We start from the raw sequence: 21,050 nt of genomic DNA on the forward strand, positions 1-21,050 counted from the left end.
GTTGAGAGAACGCCTACGGCAGCAGTAAACATGGAAAGGTGAAGCAGGAGTGCCATGGTAAGACAAGACCTTGCATGGAAAGTACCATCAACAGACATCTGAGATGGCAGTTTAATATGGTACATACTTAGTTTCTTGGCAAGAAACTAAGTCATCTATTTAACTTGATCTCTAAACCTTAATTGGGACTTAAAAGGTTTATTTTTGCAGCTTGTAAAACTCACATGTTGCTGACAGCAAAATAGTACAAACATGATTGTACATTTTTTAAAATCTTTATTTGTGCTTTATTTTTTGTGCTCTATATTGTAATTCTACTTTGTTAAGTTTCATTTAAGAAATTTTATTTAGTCTGGGTCACTGACATGTAATACAGAATGTGATTTGAATGTATGTACTGGTATGTAAGCAAAGTTTGAAGCAGGCAAGAGCAAACTACTTTTGAATTGTTACCAAATAAATCTAAATATATAAAAGTGAAAACCACTCACGCATTAATCATGAAATGTCCAGAACCATAAAGCCTACAAACTTGAAATTGGCCACATATATTCCTCTTGGCTTCTAGGTGCTCACTAAGAAAGGATTTTTTGAAATGACACGCTCTGATGCTAATTAGTTAGACGTTCTACTCCTCCTCCCACCTTGAACATAACTCTGGAGAGAATGGGATAGCATAGAACAGGCTTTTGTGGGGCAAGCCTCATGGAGAGAAGGGGCTAGAAACCCTGAGAGAGAGAAGGGGATAGGATAGGAGATGTTTCTGTGGGGCCAGCCTGAGGGAAAGAAGGGGAGAGGCTTCTATGGGGCAAGCCTGAGGGAGAGAAGGGGATAGAGAGGGGAGGTTTCTGTGGGGCTAGCCTGAGGAAGAGAACGGTAGAGGAGAGGCTGATCGTAACTAGTCATTAATGTTCAAACTCTTAAGTTTGAAAACTCTTAAGTGTCAATTTATCAAGCCTGATCACATTCGTAGCGGAGGACGGGTATTCAGCTAGTTAGTCATAAAGTCATTGGAGGTCAAGTTTGAGAAAGATCTTACCAGGCACAATATTCAAATAGATCTTGTTAAGGAGAGTTTTCCATTCTTTAAAGAAAGGAACTATATCCCCTCCCAGCCCACACTAATTAAGCCTTGCACAAAATGATAAGTTAAACACATACCAATGCAGACACAAATATAAAAGTTTAAATATTTCTGTATTAAAGTGCAATTCAAAAATAATATAAACAGTTAGCTATTTAGTTATGGAAAACAGTTACGCTTTTGTGTTCAGAATGAAGGTATTTGTTAGAAAAAAGTTTATTTCATACTTTTTACTGTATAATAAACTCATTTACTAAAGGGAAAATAGATGAGTATCCATAACACACCAGTATGTCGAGTTTTTTCTCTGTGAAGTAAAAGCCCTAACATCAAGGAAGAAAAAAGAGATGTCCTATATGCAAATTATATTCTCCACTACATTAGTGGAACAATAGTTCTTTTAAGAACAAATATAAGAGGAATATACATATGATAAGTCATTATTAAATAACAGTTTAACATAACCCAGAATATTGGTTGCTTCTTTCTAGCTCGGACAAAAAAACTATTTTTAGTTTTCTCTTCCAATACCATTTAATTACAGAACTCTTATCAAATATAATTTCTTACTCATGTTTGGAGTTTTAATATTTTTCTACCTCATTATCTCTGGCCTGATGGTGTAGCTCAGCTAAATCTAAATAGAGGCCTAAACAAAGAGAAACTACTTTGACATCTATGTCTGGCTTTACCAACATACAGCAGTGTATAAATTCCCATTTTCTGTAGCAGAAAAAAAGTATTTTCCTTTTAGATATAACATTTAGTATTGTATTAACTGCTGCTAGTTAGAAAAGAATTGATTTCCAGATCAAAGACTGAGTCTTGTTCTTAGAATAACCAATATGTTTTTTTCTGGATCAGGTATTATGCTGTTTGCTAAATTACATTTTATTTTAGTCCTCTCAGTTATAAAGCCAATCTTTGGTTCCAGTTCACATAAATGGTTTCAATTCCAATTTTATTTCTGCTGTATGGTTAGGGCAGACAGATAATTTGGCCTAATTTGAGTAAGACTCACTGCCCTACTCTTATACCAGGCAGAAGATGTTTTAGAGACACAGAGATACATAAAGACGTTTTAGAGACATAAACCCTGCAGCCAAATTGAAAGCAGAAAAACCTGCTCTGCATTCCTGCAGATGTAGATACAGTAAAACTATTTCTACCTGGCACCCTTCTGCAAGGACAAAGAACCAATATTGCAGAAAGTGAAATCTTTAAAGCATGGTTGGATGTGGCAAACCAGAAGGCAGCAACAGTTACTGAGAAGAAAGGAATTGATTAACCTTCTGGATCTTCTTGTCATCCCTTCCTCTTTAGATATCAATTTTTAGAAATCAGTGGAAAGCTTTCTTCCATTCTACTTTGCAGGAAAGATAGAAGTCTCTGAAAATTCCCTGTTATTCATTAATCTGCAAGGGGTGAAAATACCATGCAGATATAGATGGTATTAAACATACAGAGATGCAGAAAAACAAAATACTCCTTCATGAATATCTGTGTCACATTAAAGTGTTTTGTAATAGCCTACCCTCAGGACAGAAAACATATAAAGTACTACTGTCACCGCTCTTGTATTGCCATTCTGAAAGTGTAACAGCAGGTGTAACATCATCCAATACTATGCATGCTACTGACATAAGATGGTCTAGAGATTAAAAAAAACGAGGCAGCAGCAACGGCAAAATCTTCAAAGTCAGGAAACATAAGAAAGTGGCGCTGAGGCTCCTGTTAGTTGTTCTTCTTTTCCTCAGGTGGTGCATAAGGAGGTGGTTGATCCTAAAATGAAAATTAGGCACATTTAATTAAATTGGCACATTACTATTAAACATTTGAGCTTTTCTTCTGTCCACTATCAAAATATCTCAGCATTCTTAAAATTATTCAATATTAAATCAGTGTGTAAGACATTTCAATGCAGTCTCATATGTGATCTATCTCCTAAGAAGAAGGGCAACTATAATGAAGGACCTCAAGTCCCAAGATTTCATGTTCTTCATACCTTTATAAGGAAAGTTCTTGTTACTCAGTAATATGTAATAAGCCAATATTATGCAAAGACCTAGCTCTCTGCAAAAGGCTCTAATGCATGGAGAGGTGGAAAGAGAAGGGGACAGCCAGCAGCAAGGTTCAGCAGATGGACTCAGTTACAAATGGGTGTGCCTTTGGAAGGTCCAAAAGACCAGTTTAGGAACAGATCATCATGGCAAAAATCTATGTGGTTAAGTGCCTTATTGGCACATAATCTGTCAACATTATTATCACAGGGATGGGATGAAATGGGATAGAAACAGACAGTTAAACATGGATGTAGCTGTTTCATTTTTGTGTTTTTTTTAAAGGAGAGGAACAGCCTAAAGTGAATAAATAGAGTGTGTGTTGTGTGTGTAATTTCCTCTAGAATTCAAAGTTTCTCAGTGTTACTATGCTTGTATAGTAGAAAGCAAAAATGGCAGATGCTCTTGGTATAATGTTAACATATTCAATGTAACTAGCTGCAAATTTTATTTAACTAAATGCCAGAACAACAAAAATTTTAGAACTACAAAGCTAAACCTGCTCCTCAGGTTGTGCTACAGGATGTCCATTCTCATTCAGTGATTGTACTAATATTACAACTGATAATCAGCTAGTTCAGATCCAACCGAGTTAGCACAACAGAGAGTAAGTCTATGACCGAACTCATTTCTCATTTCTCAGAAATCCCTCTCCTGGTTTTCTCAGATAAAATAGTTCACCTAAAAAAATGTGGACAATCACTACTCCCTTGGCCCCATCTCCTGCCACATACAATTCTAGAGAAAATCCTTACCATAGGCATGTAAACATTATGAGGATTAGCTGGGTTATAATATGCACTGGAAGTTGCCTCTGCTGCTTTATTGCCACCTACATCATTAATAAAAGAAAAAGGGCAGGGAGAACTTTTAAGACAAATGCAAACACTATTCACATTCACAAATGCTGCCTGGTGTCTTCTTATTTTCTAGATAAAATTAAGTACAGATTTGTAGCCTCTATAAGGAAGAATCTGGACAAAACAAGGTAATCATTTTTAGATATATTAACCATGTATATATGGGTAGGCAAAAGAGAGAATATTCCACAATGATCAGAGATTGAGATCAAGATCTGTCAGCTAACTGTATCTCAACAATTAGCAGATCAAACAGAATTTATAATCTCTAAAACAGAATCTGGTCACATTTTTGAAAGGCAGGGCACAGGCTCTCTCCTTTTATTAATTTTTAGTTAGCAAATGTCCATAAGTGGAATGGCACTGATGATACAGGAAGGGATGGAGACAGAATTTCTGACCTCAGCTTTTGGGTAGGAGGGAAGTGGGGGGGAATAACCAAAATAAGGAATACTAAGTCTTAAGTCTTACCAGAGCCTTAATACAAAATTTCAGTAGAACAATCCTGCACAGTTTTGAGTACTAAGATAAGACTGGGGGGTGAGACTGGGGGCACTAGGAGACTTTTGCACCTATCTTTAGAGTTTATGTTTAACAGAGGGGTGTTTCAAAGAACATTTACTTAATTCAAAGAAAACGACTTGGATAAATCAGCATGACAATAATTGCTCTTTAAATAATTTATTTAAAACCCAGAAAATAAAACCTGGGAGCACAATGCAACTGACCCAGTTCTAAGCAGAAGCAATCCTAAATTCTTACCTGGCATCCCAGGTTCTGTCCAGGTCCTAGGAGCTGTAGGTCCTGGATCAATGGGAGCTGAAGGTCCAGCACCAGAAGGGCCAGGATATGGGGGAGGAGGTGCCATGTACATGGAGTTCATCCCAGGAGGTGGTGGATACGCACCTAAAGAAAAAAAAATCTATATTTGTACAAGCATATCATAGATGTATTTATGTTGGTGCAAATTCACACAAATTGTTTTTTTTTCTTATTTTGCACTTTCTTTAAAAATCAATCAGGAAGTATTTTCCAAATAATTTACATATTCAAAGAGAGATGACTACTGTGCAATCGGTATTCTTGTGCAGATCCTACAACTATTCCCTTGGCTGTATAATATAATATACAAAATATAGGGCAGTAACAGAATCATTTGTGGAAAATGAATGTGTGGAATAGCATACCCAATGCCCGAACCCTTAATTCTATCTTTATTACAACTAATCCCATTCACTATGAATATGTTCAATCATTCCAAATATTACCCTTTCCCTAGTAGCAATTCTATAATGTTGCTATTCATATTTTTCAGATCCGGATAATTTTTTAAGTCATTTCATCTACATTAATAGTTATAAATTTTATAATGCTACAGTACATTTTATCGACATATTTAGACTTATTTATATAAGTGTGATTTTAAAAAAAATGTTTTATAGGTTAAATGAAGACAAAAAAAGGAACAAGAATCCCAAAACTTATCCTAGATCAGGGGTGTCAAACTTGATTTCATTGAGGGCCGCATCACAATTGTGCTTGACCTCAGGGGTGGGTGGCCATCCTGACGTCACTCCTGTCGAGGGCGCCTGTGGTGGCCTGAGCGCTCTGCCAGTGAAAACGTGAACCCGAGCTCTGTTTTTGGCTGCCACGGCCTCCTGCAACCCTCTGCCAGTGCTCTGTTTTCACTGGCAGAGGGTTGCAGAAGGCGGTGGCAGCCAAAAACCAAAGCTCAGGAGCACATTTTCACTGGCAGAAGCACCACCGGCCAGTCCTTCGCTGTTCCAGGGTGGCCCTGCAGACCAGATCTACGTACCCCATGTGCCAGATTTGGCCCCTGGGCCTTGAGTTTGACACCCCTGTCCTAGATAAACAAAAAGAGTCAGCTTAATATTGAATAACAATATTTTATAAAGTTGGTTGAGAATTCACCTGGAGGAGGTGCATATGGATATCCCATAGGCTGCGGAGCAACTCCATATCCATTCATTTGTGCAGGCATATAAATATAGGCTCCAGAAGCTGGCTGTGGCATAACGTAGCTTCCTGGTGGAGGTCCATAAGCACCAGGAAAAGGTGGTGGTGCATACCCATAGCCAAAACTCGGAGCTGGTACTCCTCTAGAAGCTAAACATAGTATATTCAATAAGCCAAATGTAGCACATGAAATCTTGGAGTTTAAATAATTATGTTTAAAATCAACCAAAATTAGAGAGAATTTAAGCAAATTATCTGATCGGTTTACCCATCATGATTATTATATTTTTGCAGGAAATGCACTCTATGTGAAAATTGATAGTGAAATTAAGCGAACTACAGAAAGCATGCAGAATATAGCTTTGTGCTGTTTACTTGCAGTGGTCATTGAAACTGTCTGTATTTAATTTTAAGTAACAAAATGTGTTTGCAAGCATGCATGGAAGCACAGGGCAGGCTGCACCAGCTCCCCTCTGGGTCATGTGCCTGGAAGGAGAGAAGGAGCTTAGAACAGAAGAGGCAGCATTCCAAGTCACTGCCCAATGCACATTTGCCATTGGGGAATATTTTCCCATGATGTTTTTCTTCTCAGCTACCAACCTAATCCAAGTCCATTTTTGTACCCAGTTTTTATTTTTCTTGCTTCTTTCACTATATCAAATCTGGACCCATTCTGTTTAGAGGACTTATCTTGCTGATAGACAAGAGCTCAAGTCTCTCTACATAATTTTTTCTCCAACATTTTGTCGGGTTGGAAAGAATGAAAAACATATAATAGAGGTGAGAATAGCAATATTTAGCACTAACCATACATTAGGGTTTAAGCATGCCTGAAGAACTATCAGCAAGTACAACTGTCAAATATTATCATCAAAAGCAGAAATCAGTACCAAATTATTTGCCTGGGATGGGAAGAAATGAGAAGAAAGTCTTACCATCACTTGCAAGCTTGAACATCATTTGTCCAAATTCTACAGCACCTCCACTAAAAAAGCTCATTTTAAATGAAGCCTGACCTTCCCAGCCACCTAAAAAAAATGTTGCATTAAAAGTCTTAAATTAGGACTGCTTCCCAAAATGTTGTCAAGACAAAAACATGGATAAACTGAACATGATTTGATATCAATATCAGTTTACAAAGTAATTCAGAAATAGTTTTAACAAATATTTTCATAATAGGGTATCCCTATACCAGTGGTGAAATTCAAATTTTTTTTACTACCAGTTCTGAGGGTGTGGCTTGGTGGGCGTGGTGTGGCTTGGTGGGCGTGGCAGGGGAAGGATACTGCAAAATCCCCATTCCCTCCCCACTCCTGGGGGAAGGATATTGCAAAATCTCCATTCCCATCCCACTCTGGGGCCAACCAGAGGTGGCATTTGCCAGTTCTCTGAACTACTCAAAATTTCTGCTACCGGTTCTCCAGAACCTGTCAGAACCTGCTGGGTTTCACCCCTGCCCTATACCAGTTTTGAGAAATCACCTCATTTTTGCCAACTCCAGGTTCCTCAGCATTGTATTACTGAAATCCAGAGATAAACTACCAACTTTCAATAGGTGCATTAATCCTTTAGTAAGATTTGCTTACTTGCGTTATTAAGAACCCTTTAAAATCAAATAAAAAGGACCAAAACCTGATCCTATCTTTACCAAAGTTCTGGAGAGGGCAGAAGATGCCCCAATAACCCTAACTTCACAATATATCCCATTTATCTTGCACAGATTTCAAAGAGAACAAATTTCAAGATAAGAACAATACTTAAATTGTTTTTTTCCCTTTTCACAAGCAGCTAAAAATGCTCATTCATCACTTTCCTCTAAACACACTTATATGTAAAAAGTGCATTTCTTCCTACAAGCTCAGAAGTGGATAGCTTCTTCCAAACTCTAATCAAATGTTTTCACTGAATTTAATCAGGGACTGTGAAATTTAACCAGAATGCAGAAATTTAACCAAAGCAGAATTTTCTATTACCTTATGCAAGCAAAAATTTGCAAATAAATATAAATCTAATTTGAAATAATTGTCTTTAAAATAAGTTTTCAAAATAAAATCTAGTTTTTCTTTTTCTTCCAAATCAAGTTAGAGTGAATTGTGAAGTTTCTCATAAATATTGAATGAAGGATGGTGAATCTAACAGCTATCAAAACCCTTCATTATTGGTATATATGTACAAAGAAACATTGCTACACATTTTTGGTGAATGTATAGTTCTCAGCTACATAGAAATTTAAACCAAAATTTTTACGTTTGATTTTACATATGATTTCTCGAAGAGCACAATTTTTTAAAATTTGCCTCTCTGATGGATGACACATACCTCCTGGTTCTGCTTGTATTACTCCTTTGATATAATTGGCAGAAAAGACAGGTTGTTCAATGGAGCATCCCTTCACCAAGTGGAATGGCATCATGAAAGACATCATTGGGTCTTTGCTTTTTGACACAAAAATAACCTGCAAAACAAATTCATGCCTTCACATTTTTAAAAGAAAAGCACAAGCAAACCACACAGAAATGAAAACTTGTTACATATAATTGCAATCTACATCCATATCAAATCATCAACTTAAGATTTAAAATTGGACTAATATTTTTTTATCCCAAAGCTAACCCATCCCAAAACACTTTTCTTAAAAACATAAAATAATCAATCAAGATAGATATCTTTTAGAAGGCTGTTCAGCATGGTTTAGTTTATAACTTTTGATTCTTGGCTTGTATAGGCCTTCATTAAAGATCTCAATAACTGTTTACGGACCAACCAAAATAAAAAGATAATATACAAAATATTTAAAATCCGAAACACAATCCTTTTAATCTACACACAAAAGCAAACATTTTAAATATTATTTTTAAAATAGTGATGGAGCTGTTTAATTTTCTTTTTGAGCTGGAGATAATTCCAGAGACAGAAGGATTCTATGCTATACAGAATTCATTTGTATATCTGTCAACCTAATAAATCCTGACAGCAGGCCTGCAATCAAAACTTAATAGGCCGTTCTTAAAGTCCACACAAGATGAGTGCAGTCAATCTTTTGAATAATCTACTCTCAAGTATTTAAAACACTAAACTGTCTGAAAACTGAATTGTTAATGCAAATAGTACTATACCAGTGTTACTGGCTTCAAAAGCTAACTCACTGTAACTATTTTAGTGACTTCAAGTCTTCAAGTCTTTTAAAGACTTCCACATGGAAGGCATTAAGCAGTTCAATTTAGATTTCAATCAGAGTATGTAAAACATGACTTATTTTAGATAGCTCTCTAAACTGTGAGACACTTAAATCAGGAAAGAAAAAAAACCTAACCACTAGTTTCATTTCTGATGTCACAGCTAATTTTCAGTCTAGTAAAAGCATCAAATTGAGATGGATTTTGCAGAAAATCTGTATTACTTTATGTATTGCTAAAAACGTCATTTCAGAAACTGAATATTGTTTTAGAAGTTTAACTGAAGAAATTTTCCAACTTAGGAAGGTTGGATTTCACTCAGAACTTACCCGATAAGGAGTGAGAAAAACCATTCCTTTCTTAGTGCCTTTGAACATCTCTGGATTGCCAGTAATCTCAGAGAAAGTCAGCTCCACATCTTTACAGTGCTTGAGAATACTTCAAGGAGATACAATATAGATGTATTAGTATATTTAATAAGGTTTATTAAAAATAAAAATACAGATGAAGAATCAACTTAATAAAAAGTATTTACTAAGCTCAGTCCAGAAAACGTAGCTCAGAACATCTTTGTATAAACCTCTGAACAAATAACACCACTAGTGAATATAGTATTTTATCCCCAGAATAGATAACACCAATATCTATTATTATTATTTGCTCTTTCTATTAAGTCTTTAAGATTTCTCTTCTGTATTCTTTAATATCAACTATATATATAAAAATGTAAAGTACAAACTTCATAAAAGTATTCCAGATCACTCAATAGTGTTATTTGGAAAGTAGCTTTTGTAAGAAATCATCTTTATTGGAAGTGGACTGAACAACTGATAGTTAACTATTAGGAGATGAACCAAACTATTTTGACTGTGAGGAGGTGAGTTTTCCTTCTCTGTGCATAAAACGTTAAGTTTATTTCTGTGATAACTAGATTTAATCACCAAAGTCAACCAAAATGTGGAATGAATTCAACCAATTGTGATTGATTTGTTATGTTTCAACAAGCACTGGATTAGTTTGAAAACCTATAGCTTTAATCTTCTGCAGTTATTTCAGAGCAAGGCTTGTTGAGCACCAAGCAGACTTGCATATAATCCAATTATAATGAAACACAACTATCTATTCTCATTTCAATAGCTGATAAGGCAGCTATCCATTATTCCCCCAGCATCCCACCAAATGTGTCAAATATTTATGAATATTAAGGATGATTGTGTGAACAGTTTTTCTTTCTTTTTTATTCTCCAGTTCTTTAGAGCTGCATAGTTTGTAATGAATTACTTGATATAACTGCTTATAAGCAGCCTCTGTCATCCAAATCAGGGGACTCTGGTTTATTGAGGACCTCTAGATATAAGCATCAGAAATGATGTCTGGAGCACCACTGGAGGAAGATTAACAGTGAATCTGACTGAAAATAGGTAAGGGTAATTGTTCAGATCTATTCAATGAAAACAAGGGTGGCATATTATCACAATTTCTTTGCCCTTGCTGTTGATAAATTACAGCCCAGTAGCATTGTATAAGTAGCTTGTTCAGTTTTGAACAAAGGTGGGCAGGAAGACTTGCCATCAGTCTTTCTGCACTACACTTTGCCAATAAAGTCATTCATAGTCATGTAACTTTTGATCCTTCACGGTAGGTGTAAAATGGTGATCAATGTCTTTTACTATTATTTGTGACTGATGAGTCCAGATAGCAGTAAGTGCCTCATTTGGGGAATAAGTGATCCTCTGTCCTCATTCCCTGGTCCCAATCATAGTGAATAACTATTGTTGTCACCAAGCTCCTCTTCCTGATGAAGTTCTTATTTATTTATTCAATTTCTTTAGCCACCCAACTCAACCAAGTGACTCTGAGAGGCTTTCTTTTGGGGAAAAATGTGGGTGTCAGAGCATCTAGTAAAAATGGATAATCTGACACCCTTTCAGTCATAAATCTAGAATTAAGCACAAGATGGAAAGTTTTCATGTTTGGTGAATGACCTATGAAGGGACCTGGATGGAGAGAACAAATGTCTCGTGGACCACTCAGCAACATTCAATACAATTAATCACGGTATTCTTCTGGACCATCTGCCCAGTTTGAAGTTGAGGGCACTGTTTTACAATAGTTCTGCTCCTTACGAAGTAATTCCAGTGGTGATAATGGGTCAGGTTGGCCCAATGGGTGGTCCTTTTTGTGTGATGTCTCGGGGTTTGGTCTTCTCTAACATGAAACTGCTAAAAGAGGATGTCTATCTGTTTGGAGACAAGTATCATCAGTATGCTGCTGAGCTGATCCCTAGTTATACATTTTCATCTTGGGCAGGACCGACCTGAAGTTCCTGACTCTGAAGGCTGTTAGTCTGGATAACACAGAATAGACTGAAGTTCAACAGGAAAGGGGTACTATTCTGTTCTGGTTTTAACTCTAGACAGAATAGCATTCCTCTGAAACAAAAGTTCTACAACTTGGAGTTCTTCCAGGTTTCATGGCTTACATCTGGAGAGGCAGGTGGAGGCCATGGCCAGAGGAGCCTTTACCCTGGTTTGGCTGATGTGCCTACTCAGCCCTACACAGAATTAGAAACACTAGTGATAGCAACTCATGCACTTAACTCCATTAGACTACCACTAAACGATGTCCAAAAAGCTGCCTTTTAAAATTCTCAGAAATTGCAATATATAAATTGGGGGAAATGCACAAATTCTGAATATCTTCATCAAAAAAACAAAAATTTCTTACTTAGGATTTTTTTTTTTTAAAAAAAGATGACCTATCACTATCACAAGAATGTTGACAATTTAGCACTCCAATGATCATGTAGAAATCACATGAGTCTGGTTTAACTCATACTGGCTTTACTTTCAGGCCTACCGTCAGTATCTCAGCTCTGCTGTTCTATTTTTTTGTGTTGTTTTCTTCAATTATTGCTTGTCTTATTCCAAAATAAACCAAAAGGAAGAATGAGTCAAACATGTAAATTATTTGCCCTCATTTGTTTAATAATTATGGCCGTGAAATTATTTATCTCTTCAATGTATTAGTTGAGTACTACTATTTTAACATAAAGAAATTATTAATGTTTCCTGTTAAGCCAATTACTTCAAGTCATGTTTCCTCTTAGGTAATGAGCCTGCCAGAAAAGTAGTTGAGAAATTTATTTCGGGCCACACTTTATTTCCTTTTCCCCATCAATTTGTACTTATCTAGGGTGTGATGGAAAGAGAACCTGTATTCAGTAATGCAGCCTCCTTAACTCTCTACCCTCCCCGAAAATCGTTCTCCGGATACACTTATTATTCCTAACCTAGACGGAGGAAGGCGGGATTAAATTCGTGCTTAATAAAGCCTAACCTGGGAAGGAAAATGTGTGTCACAACTACGGCCCACGTCATAAAACAACAACATTACTGTACACAGATTATTGCACGGGCCGGAAGTGGAACTAAAGGCCGCTTAGACTGTCGAAACAAAACAGAACAAAACAAAACAAAACAAAACAAAAGAAGCTATCACCGCCCTCCCCACCAAGAGTCGAAGTCCCGGGCATAGCAAGACTGTAGAAAGGGAGGGGAGGGACGCAGGTTAACTCCTCTACGGCCTCTCTTAACACTTGGGCAGAAGTCACAATCCTTCTCCGGGTGATGATGGGAAGACGCGGGCAGTCTCGAGGCCGAGGAAACCAGGCGGCTCCCCAGAGGGAAAGGTCGCTGGGCTTAGAGGCGCCCGTCCCACCGCTCAGGTAGAAATGCTCCGCCTGTGTTTCGCGATCCCCGAGGATACGCAAGCTCCCCCCCCTCCCGCCTTCGCCCGGTCTTCCCCCCGCCGCCCCTTGCTAGCCAAGTCCATCTTCGCCTCCGGTTACCTTTCCCCGTGGGGCGGGACAACACCGCCACCGGGCAAATGGTTCCTGTTCAGCGCCATGTTCCCGGCCAATGGCACCGACCGAGGCGGTCCGTCTCTTTCGTCCCTTGCCAAATAGGGCAGAGCCGCCCCGTAGCAGGCCGTGATCTCCTGGCGCGCAGGCCTGCCTCTCTCGGTGGAGTGGAGGCGTGGCGGCCGGTCGGCCGCCTGTGGGGGAGCCTGTCCCGCGGACGCCTCCTGGCCACTTGGGAAGCCTGCAAAAGGCGCGGTGGTTGCTACTACGGTTCTACTAAATTGATTCTGGAAGGAGGAGAAGGAAGATCAGTGAGCACATAAACAATGCAATTAGCGTTGATCGATGAAAAACGTCCATAGCTAGGTAGCGCCTTTCTTGGGATTAACCTAAATTAACAGTCATATTTTTATTCGCTATGGAAATGTGACATTTGTTGCCCGCATTCCCTCCAACCACTCTGGAAAGTAGGAGACATTAGGAGACAGCTACTGGCACAAATATTATATAATCGAAGGCTGCTTGAAATCAGCTGTCCATTTCCACATCTGTAGATGGCTGAAATATGTACACTGCTCAAAAAAATAAAGGGAACACAAGCAGAAGACATCCGAGATCTGAATGAACGAAATAGCCTTATTAAATACTTTGTTCTTTACATACAGTAGTTTATACTCTGCTCAAACAACTAAAGGAAACACAAAACTACTGTATGTAACGAACAAAGTATTTAATAAGGCTATTTCATTCATTCAGATCTCGGATGTCTTCTGATTGTGTTCCCTTTATTTTTTTGAGCAGCATATTTGGAGTGAGGGCTTCTCTCCCTCACAAAACATGTTGCTTCCTAATCCTGCCCCTTTAAGAGCATAAGCAGGGATTGTTTTGGTTGCATTTTTCTCTGAACTTGAACTTCGGTAGGTTTGTGGCTGTGCCTGGCTGGCCAAGGTGGAAAGCCGGAATCCAAACAGAATATGGTAAAATAGACCCCAGGCTGGCATAGGAATGAGACAAAATTGCGTTTTCTTATCTTGTTTATACGCTGAATACATATTGAGGGAGGTTGAATTGGAAGAAGATAATGTGAACTTTTAAACTTGGAGGAAGCAAAAGTGGCCTTTGAAGAAACGGGATAGAAAGATTATTAATGCTTTTCAACTTTACTGTTGAAGAAGACTCCTAAGTATAGCATGGATAGCCAGAAAACAAACAAATGGATCATAATCAAATTATCATCTAGATATATTATGCAACAACCAGGCCCCTTGAGAAGTTCATAATACTGGGAAAGGTGGAAAGAAAATTTTGTCTCAGGTTGCAGTTTATAGAATTTGGAATTATGTAATGCGCCTGCCTGCTGTATTAGATACTGAGGGACATTTTTTTTTCTGTTTGCTTTATTTTTACATATGTAATACTTAAAAATAGATGCACAGTGATATTCAAATTTTCAAATATGCTTCACTTATGCTTACTTTTTCCTCAAGTTAATAGGAGTCATAGTTTAAGACCCTCCAGAATATCAAGGTTAGGGTATACAATTCTAATCTTAGCCCTTTGAGATTGCACGGGTTTTAACATCAGTCAGTTTCCGGTAAAATTTCCTTATCTTTTGAGAAATACCTAGTTTTGGTTCTGCATTTTGGACTGTTCCTAGAGTGAATGATTATAGGTTTCTGTCTTACATATTCCTGTGGCACTAGTTTCTCCAAAACTGCGCTAGAAGTACTGTAACATCTATTTAAAACAAGTGTCTTCCCTATATTGCGGTTTCTTATATTTCTGCAAAACCTTAACATTTCTATTAGGAATTAATATGAACTCACTAGTTTAACTAAACATAGGTTCATTTTATAATCCTAGTTAAAATTAATTTGTCTCCCCAGTTAATGTATTATAGGTAGTCCTTGACTTACAACCACAATTGAACCCAAAATTTCTGTTGCTAAGTGAGATAGCTGTAAAGTGAGTTTGATCCATTTTATGACCTTTGCTGCTATAGTAATTAAGTGAATTACTGTAGTTGTTAAGTTAGTAACATGGTTGTTAAGTGAATCTAGCTTCCCCATTGACTTTCCTTGTCAGAAGGTCACAAAGAGCATAGACCCTAGGACACTGCAACCATCATAAATATGAACCAGTTGCCAAGCATCTAATTTTTGATCACATGACCATGGGGATGCTGCAACAGTCGTAAGTGTGAAAAATGTCATTTTTTTAGTGCCATTGTAACAAAATGAATGGTTGTAGGTAGAGGATTACCTGTAATATTTATTTATGCATCGTTTATATACTCTCTTATTCTCTCTCCCCGTACCAAACTAATGGTAATACAAACAAACCTTAAGATTCCAATTCCTACAAAATAAAAGAGTTGTCACTATTTTCTCAGTCGTAGCAAGATTGGGAATGCCTGGAATGTCCATTCCATAGAGATGGAGTAGTCATCTAAACACTTCCAGATCACACACTTCTGGTGGGGTAACTCAAAGCATTATTTCCTGGATCAAATATACAGGGTGGTCAGATTCAGTTGGAAGGATGTGGTCCTGAAGATATCTAGAAGTCAAACTACATAGGACTTATTCAATAAAACAGCACTTCAAATTGTTCTTGAAAACCTATATAATGTAAATGTTAATATTGTATATTAGTAACAAAACATAACTAAATGTAAGAGTGTTCATGCAGTATTCAACATTTATATGAAGCTGCTTGGGATGATTTTTGGCAGATTTAGAACTAGATACAGATATGTTGACAATACCTAATGATAATTCCCTTTTCTGCAAAGTCAGCATTGGATTCCTCCAGGCTTCTGCATGTCTCCAGTTTATAAAGGACAGGATGTGAGATAATAAGCTGAAACTGAATCAAGATGGAACTGTTACCGATTCTAAGGGATGGACCTCAAACCATAGAGGTAGAGCAAGCTACTAATAAATCACTCAAATTACATATTTTAATCAGACAGTGGAACACAAAAATTAAGTCTAGCAATATTTACATCATTGTGGCATGTATTTTTTTCAACAAGATTGGATCAGTAACAAGAAAACGTCATTGTGATACTTTAATGAGCTAAATATATCAAAAGACTCTAGGCATTATTCAATCCCGTAATTGGTTTTCTTAATACAAACAACCCCCACCCACCCCAGTCATAGTATAATATACTAATTCTCCACAAATTAGCTTCTAAGACAATCTACATTATCAAAATGTTTTCATTAGATTTTGGTATCCACAATGGCAATGGAAGGTTTTCAGAGATTATAATAGGATATTTTCTTTCTCTATACCTGTATTCTCTTTATGGCTTGATTTTTACAATACAGACCCATATGTAACATAAAAGGGGGGAAACCACTATATTGCTATGAGGCATTTTCTTTTCTAATATATTTGTAACAGTGGTATGGTGATGCTCAAGTAAGAGCTATTTCTGTAGTTTTGATGTAGGTATTTGAATTGGGGAAATGAAACTGAAAAAAGGCAATTTTGTAATAGTGCATACATTGGATACAGCAGATGGCCATGAATACCTGATGCTCCCACAACTGGCTCTAAAATGCAAAGATCTGCATTGGGAGCAGGCAGATCTTTGGCTTTTCTCAGCAAAGTTAGTCTAGCTATGATGTTGATGAGAAATGCTTTAAAAATAAATGGGCCTACACAATTCAGCATCAAGATGGAATTTTAGAGCTAATTTTACTGTTAAAAAGTAAAACCAATAAGCAAGAATATTCTACTACTCTTGGTAGTAAAGGAAACCAGAATTAGTCTGCAAAAATAGATCTTGTTAAAACTCAGTTTGAGATCCCCAAGACAAGTTATCAATAATGTCATACCTCAAATTCATTGCTCCTATATACAGTCTAAGAAGATAAAACTTGAAATGGTTTAAGGTAGAGTGAAAATCAAAGTTTTTCTCTTTGTACAACTCATCTGGAATATACCATACCTACATAGGACAGTAACATCAGAGCTTTGTATATTTTGCTGCATTCATTGCCAAGGACTAAACTGCGAAGAATGTGTTTATAATTATAATGTGCAGTGCAAGGCAGTGCAGTAGTTAGAGTGGGACTGGGATTTGAAAAACCCAGAATTCAAGTTATCTCTTGAATAAGACAGTAACAGTGCAACTTTATACTTGTCACTTTTCCTCAATCCCAATAGCCTAACAAATTTGCTGTGTGTATATAATAGTGACTGTTTGTACTGTATTAACATGAGCTGTTTAGAAAAGATGGATAAGAGTTGCTTAGGAACACTGGCCACCAAAACATTTTAATATATTTAAAAATATGTGTATTTGACAGAGGCAATTTGAATATTAATAGGAGAAAAGGGCACACAGGTGAATTTGTGTGAATAGAAAAATAGCCGATATGCATGAATTAAAGCACCATTGTTGAGGTTTATTCTCCCATAGTAGGCACAATAATGCTAATGCATGTTAAAGGGCAGTAGAATTTCTTCGAATTTCTTCAATTAGGTTTCTTATGCCCAAGAGTTCTAAAAAAGAGCAGATAAAGAAGCAGCATGCCCAGGGATGTTATGCTTTGTGTGCTCATTCTCATTTTATGCCTAGGAGAATCAGCACAATACTATAGAATTCTCTGATAACCTCTTCCATTGAACATCAAGTTTCTGAGTCTGTATCATTCCAATAACATAGCTTTATATTTCCACAATTATATTAGAATATATTAGTGTTCACACTTAAATATATTGAACAAAAGTGGGACTTACTTCTGAATAAATATCTATGCAATTGCTCTATTATCTTTTTTATATTTGACAAAGGATACTATACTAAGACAATCCTTCTCATAAAATTATTTTCTGAATAACTATAGTGAAACATTTCTTCTCTTGCAGTCATTAATTTGTCATGGCTTTGACCATAGTTTTCAGAAACATCATGCAATTGTATCTTGCAATATTATGGAAAGGCTGTAAATCACCCTTTCACAAAAACCTGCTCAGGATCAGACAATCATATTCATTTCAGCTAAGACTTAAGCTACATTTAATTCAGAATATTCATAACCTACAAGCAAACTAGCCTCCCAATGGTTAAACTAAGTTAAAGAAGCAAGTAATTCTGCACAGAAATGAATGAAAGGCCTGCCTCCTTATCATGCAAATGTGTTTCACTGACTAGGCCTTTGTTATAAAACAAATCTTAGGAAGAGTATCATTTATGCAATTCATATAAATTCATAGTGTTATGGCAATGTGAAATAGAGAAATTATCTACCTTTAGCTATTTGTCAGAACTAGAAGTGGGAGTTAGGAGTCTTCCTAGTATATAATAAAAGTATTAATCAGTTGAATCTTTCAGTCTCAACTGCTGATGATTACATGGACATATCCAAGTTGTTTTCTAGGCAATAATTCAGAAGTCGTTTGCCTTTGCCTTCTTCCAGGGTATTCAGAAAAAAAGGACATCCTTGGGAATTTCTGTAAGTTTCCTATCCAAATATTAATTTATGTAATTATATATTAAATATCAAGAGGGTCATAGCTTGCTTAGCTTTTTGGGACTAGCCAAGTTTCCTATGTGTAATAACATTGTGGTATAAAGCAGCACTCAATGGATTTACCAAAATGTAGCGAGGATTCAATGATCTCCATCTCTCTCTCTCTCTCTCTCTCTCTCTCTCTCTCTCTCTCTCTCTCTCTCTCTCTCTCTCTTTCTCTCTCTCTCTCTCTCTCTCTCTCACACACACACACACTTGTCCCTCTCATTCTTATGTTTGAGTGATTGCTTCAATCAAATATTATTTGGATTAATATTTCATATTAAGCCACAGTTCGATTAACTGTAATGAATAAGCAATAATAGGTTAGGATCCCACGTACTGCAACATCACAAACTATGCTACAGTCTAGAATGACTAAGTTCACATCATATAGTAAATCAAAATCAAATCACATAACTTACAGTAATATATATGTGAACCCAGACTGTATATTAAGATCTATTGAAATAAATCCAAAATTATAGCAAACATTTTCTTATTAATTACTAATATGGTCTTGAGGTTTTATGGAGAGTCCAAACAACTACTTCTGCTAAGGCTTGGAATCTTGAAGGATTCCAAATACACTTTTTTTCTCCCTTTTTTGACTTAATGGAAGAGGATTAAATTCCATTGGATGAAACCAGACTTAAAAATCAAAGAATATCTGAAAAGAAGGCTCCAACAAACCACTTCTATGCTATTTTTTTTAGAAAAGTACATTATTCTTAACTTGGAGGAGACCTGACATTTATCTAAGCTAGGAACAAAAAATCAAAACACTTATTCTTTGATTAAGTTTGTTAATTTAAGTAGTTATTATATACAACATAGTTATGCATACTGCGAAAAAATCATGTATATTGTATTTTGTAGAACTTGATATGTGGTAGTTAATTTTTCCAGATTGCTATACCCAAAAATCTATTTGGAAGGACTGAAAACATGTTATGGATGAATTTACAGACAACTTTTCTATATTGTGATGACATCTTCTGCTCCATTTCTGATCAGATTTTAATCATTTGTAAATTCAAGAATTTTTGTTGGATTTTTGTTATTGTGGCTCCAATTCAATAAAATATCCTCGTTAAGGAGATTCTTAATGCATGGAACTTTAGTTTTACTGATTAAACTTTGATTTTTAATTTAGTGTTTGCTGACTTAGAATTGTTTGAATTAAGCAATAAATTATATAACATCAGCTACAAATTTTATTCCATTTCTAATATTTCTGTGATATATTTTAAAGAGCCTTATCCTATCATAAAGAGCAGACACTCTTTATGTAAAGAATTCTGTGTGCAATTCTTGTTTTCTTCAGGATTGGATGGGAAGAACTCGTGCTTCAACACCTAGGAAGCCACTACCAAATAAGACAAACAGTACAGAACTGGATGGGACAATCATCAGATTCAGCTAAAAACAGCTTATTTTGTTCTCTGTATTGTTTAATGTTTTTGTTAGCCCATTTCCACTATGGAGAACTCCATAGAGGGAACATTTGACCTTGATATGCACATTTAAAAATGAAAGAGGGCTATTTTCCCCCCAAAAAGTGGGGTTACAATGGTTAATAATCATGATATTTTGGGAGACAGCATGAAACAGCAAACATGGTGGCTCTGTATGTGGCAGTGAAATTCTGATCCTCACAAGTCACTTCTGTTTTCTGTTTCTGTCCACAGTGTTTGAACATATAAACTAGTTACCTGCTTTTGCTTAAAAAAAGAGAACAAAGCAGAAGTTCTAAGGATTAGATTACATTGGCCAAATTCCATATTTGGAAATCAGCAGTACAATTTGCAGTTGAATGAAAGCTGACTGCCTAGGCAAACTTACAAGGATCTGAGTCAGAATTAAAATGCCACATTTTAGGATGAAAGAAGGATGTGTAAATATCCTTCTGAACAGTGTCTTAGTATGGAACAGCTACAGCATCTTTCCCATAGTCTGTGGGTTATAGAGGACAAAAAGGCACAGTTGGAAATGTTGCATTGTTTCCTTTCCAGCTGCCTCAGACACCTAGAGGGATTGTTCCATTACTGTAATATCAAAACTTTATTAGGGTAGGTCTGACAATATCATGTGCCAGATTTTGGGGAGTGGACAGTATGTGTGTATGAATCTGAGATACATAATGGTGATTTAAGGAATATTGTGGTACTGTTAAAAAAGTTATTTCCCCTGTCCTAAGAAAACAATATTTCCAGATTAGCTTTTATCTCTCTATAATAGTTTGCCTCCTATGATAATGAGAAAGAAATGGGTAAAAAACCTGACATTCTTATCTACACCTGCTTATTAATTCTAACTAAACACATTTACTTGGCAACTAATTCCTCCCACTGATTTCATTACACTTACTTTTACAGAAGTGCCTGTAAGATCCCATTCTCAGTCTAACTTTAGCATTTCTACATTGAGAAGTGAATTTATAACACAAACCATCAACCACAATGCAAAGTATCCAGACCTGGAACGCTTGCATCCAAAG

The 21,050-nt window shown here is 36.6% G+C and overlaps 1 protein-coding gene across 2 annotated transcripts; it reads right to left on the reverse strand.

The window, feature by feature from the left end:
- Nucleotides 1-1,178: 1,178 nt before the first annotated feature.
- On the reverse strand, nt 1,179-13,118 carry WBP2NL (WBP2 N-terminal like). Of its 2 annotated transcripts, XM_070946674.1 has the most exons (8): nt 13,008-13,116; nt 9,487-9,595; nt 8,301-8,436; nt 6,917-7,009; nt 5,937-6,131; nt 4,767-4,910; nt 3,900-3,976; nt 1,179-2,866 (listed from the first exon to the last, which is right to left on the reverse strand). In XM_070946674.1, the coding sequence occupies exons 1-8, from the start codon at nt 13,064-13,066 to the stop codon at nt 2,819-2,821; spliced, it is 861 nt and encodes a 286-aa protein (XP_070802775.1). In that variant the 5' UTR covers nt 13,067-13,116; the 3' UTR covers nt 1,179-2,818. The 2 variants fall into 2 exon arrangements, with proteins under 2 accessions (XP_070802775.1, XP_070802776.1); XM_070946675.1 differs by lacking the exon at nt 6,917-7,009 and having other exon boundaries at nt 13,008-13,118.
- Nucleotides 13,119-21,050: the final 7,932 nt, after the last annotated feature.

Source organism: Pituophis catenifer, unplaced genomic scaffold, assembly GCF_029215685.1.
Source record: "Pituophis catenifer annectens isolate HBS135680 unplaced genomic scaffold, rPitCat1.0.hap2 SCAF_7, whole genome shotgun sequence".
In the NCBI taxonomy this organism is placed as follows: Eukaryota; Metazoa; Chordata; class Lepidosauria; order Squamata; family Colubridae; genus Pituophis; species Pituophis catenifer.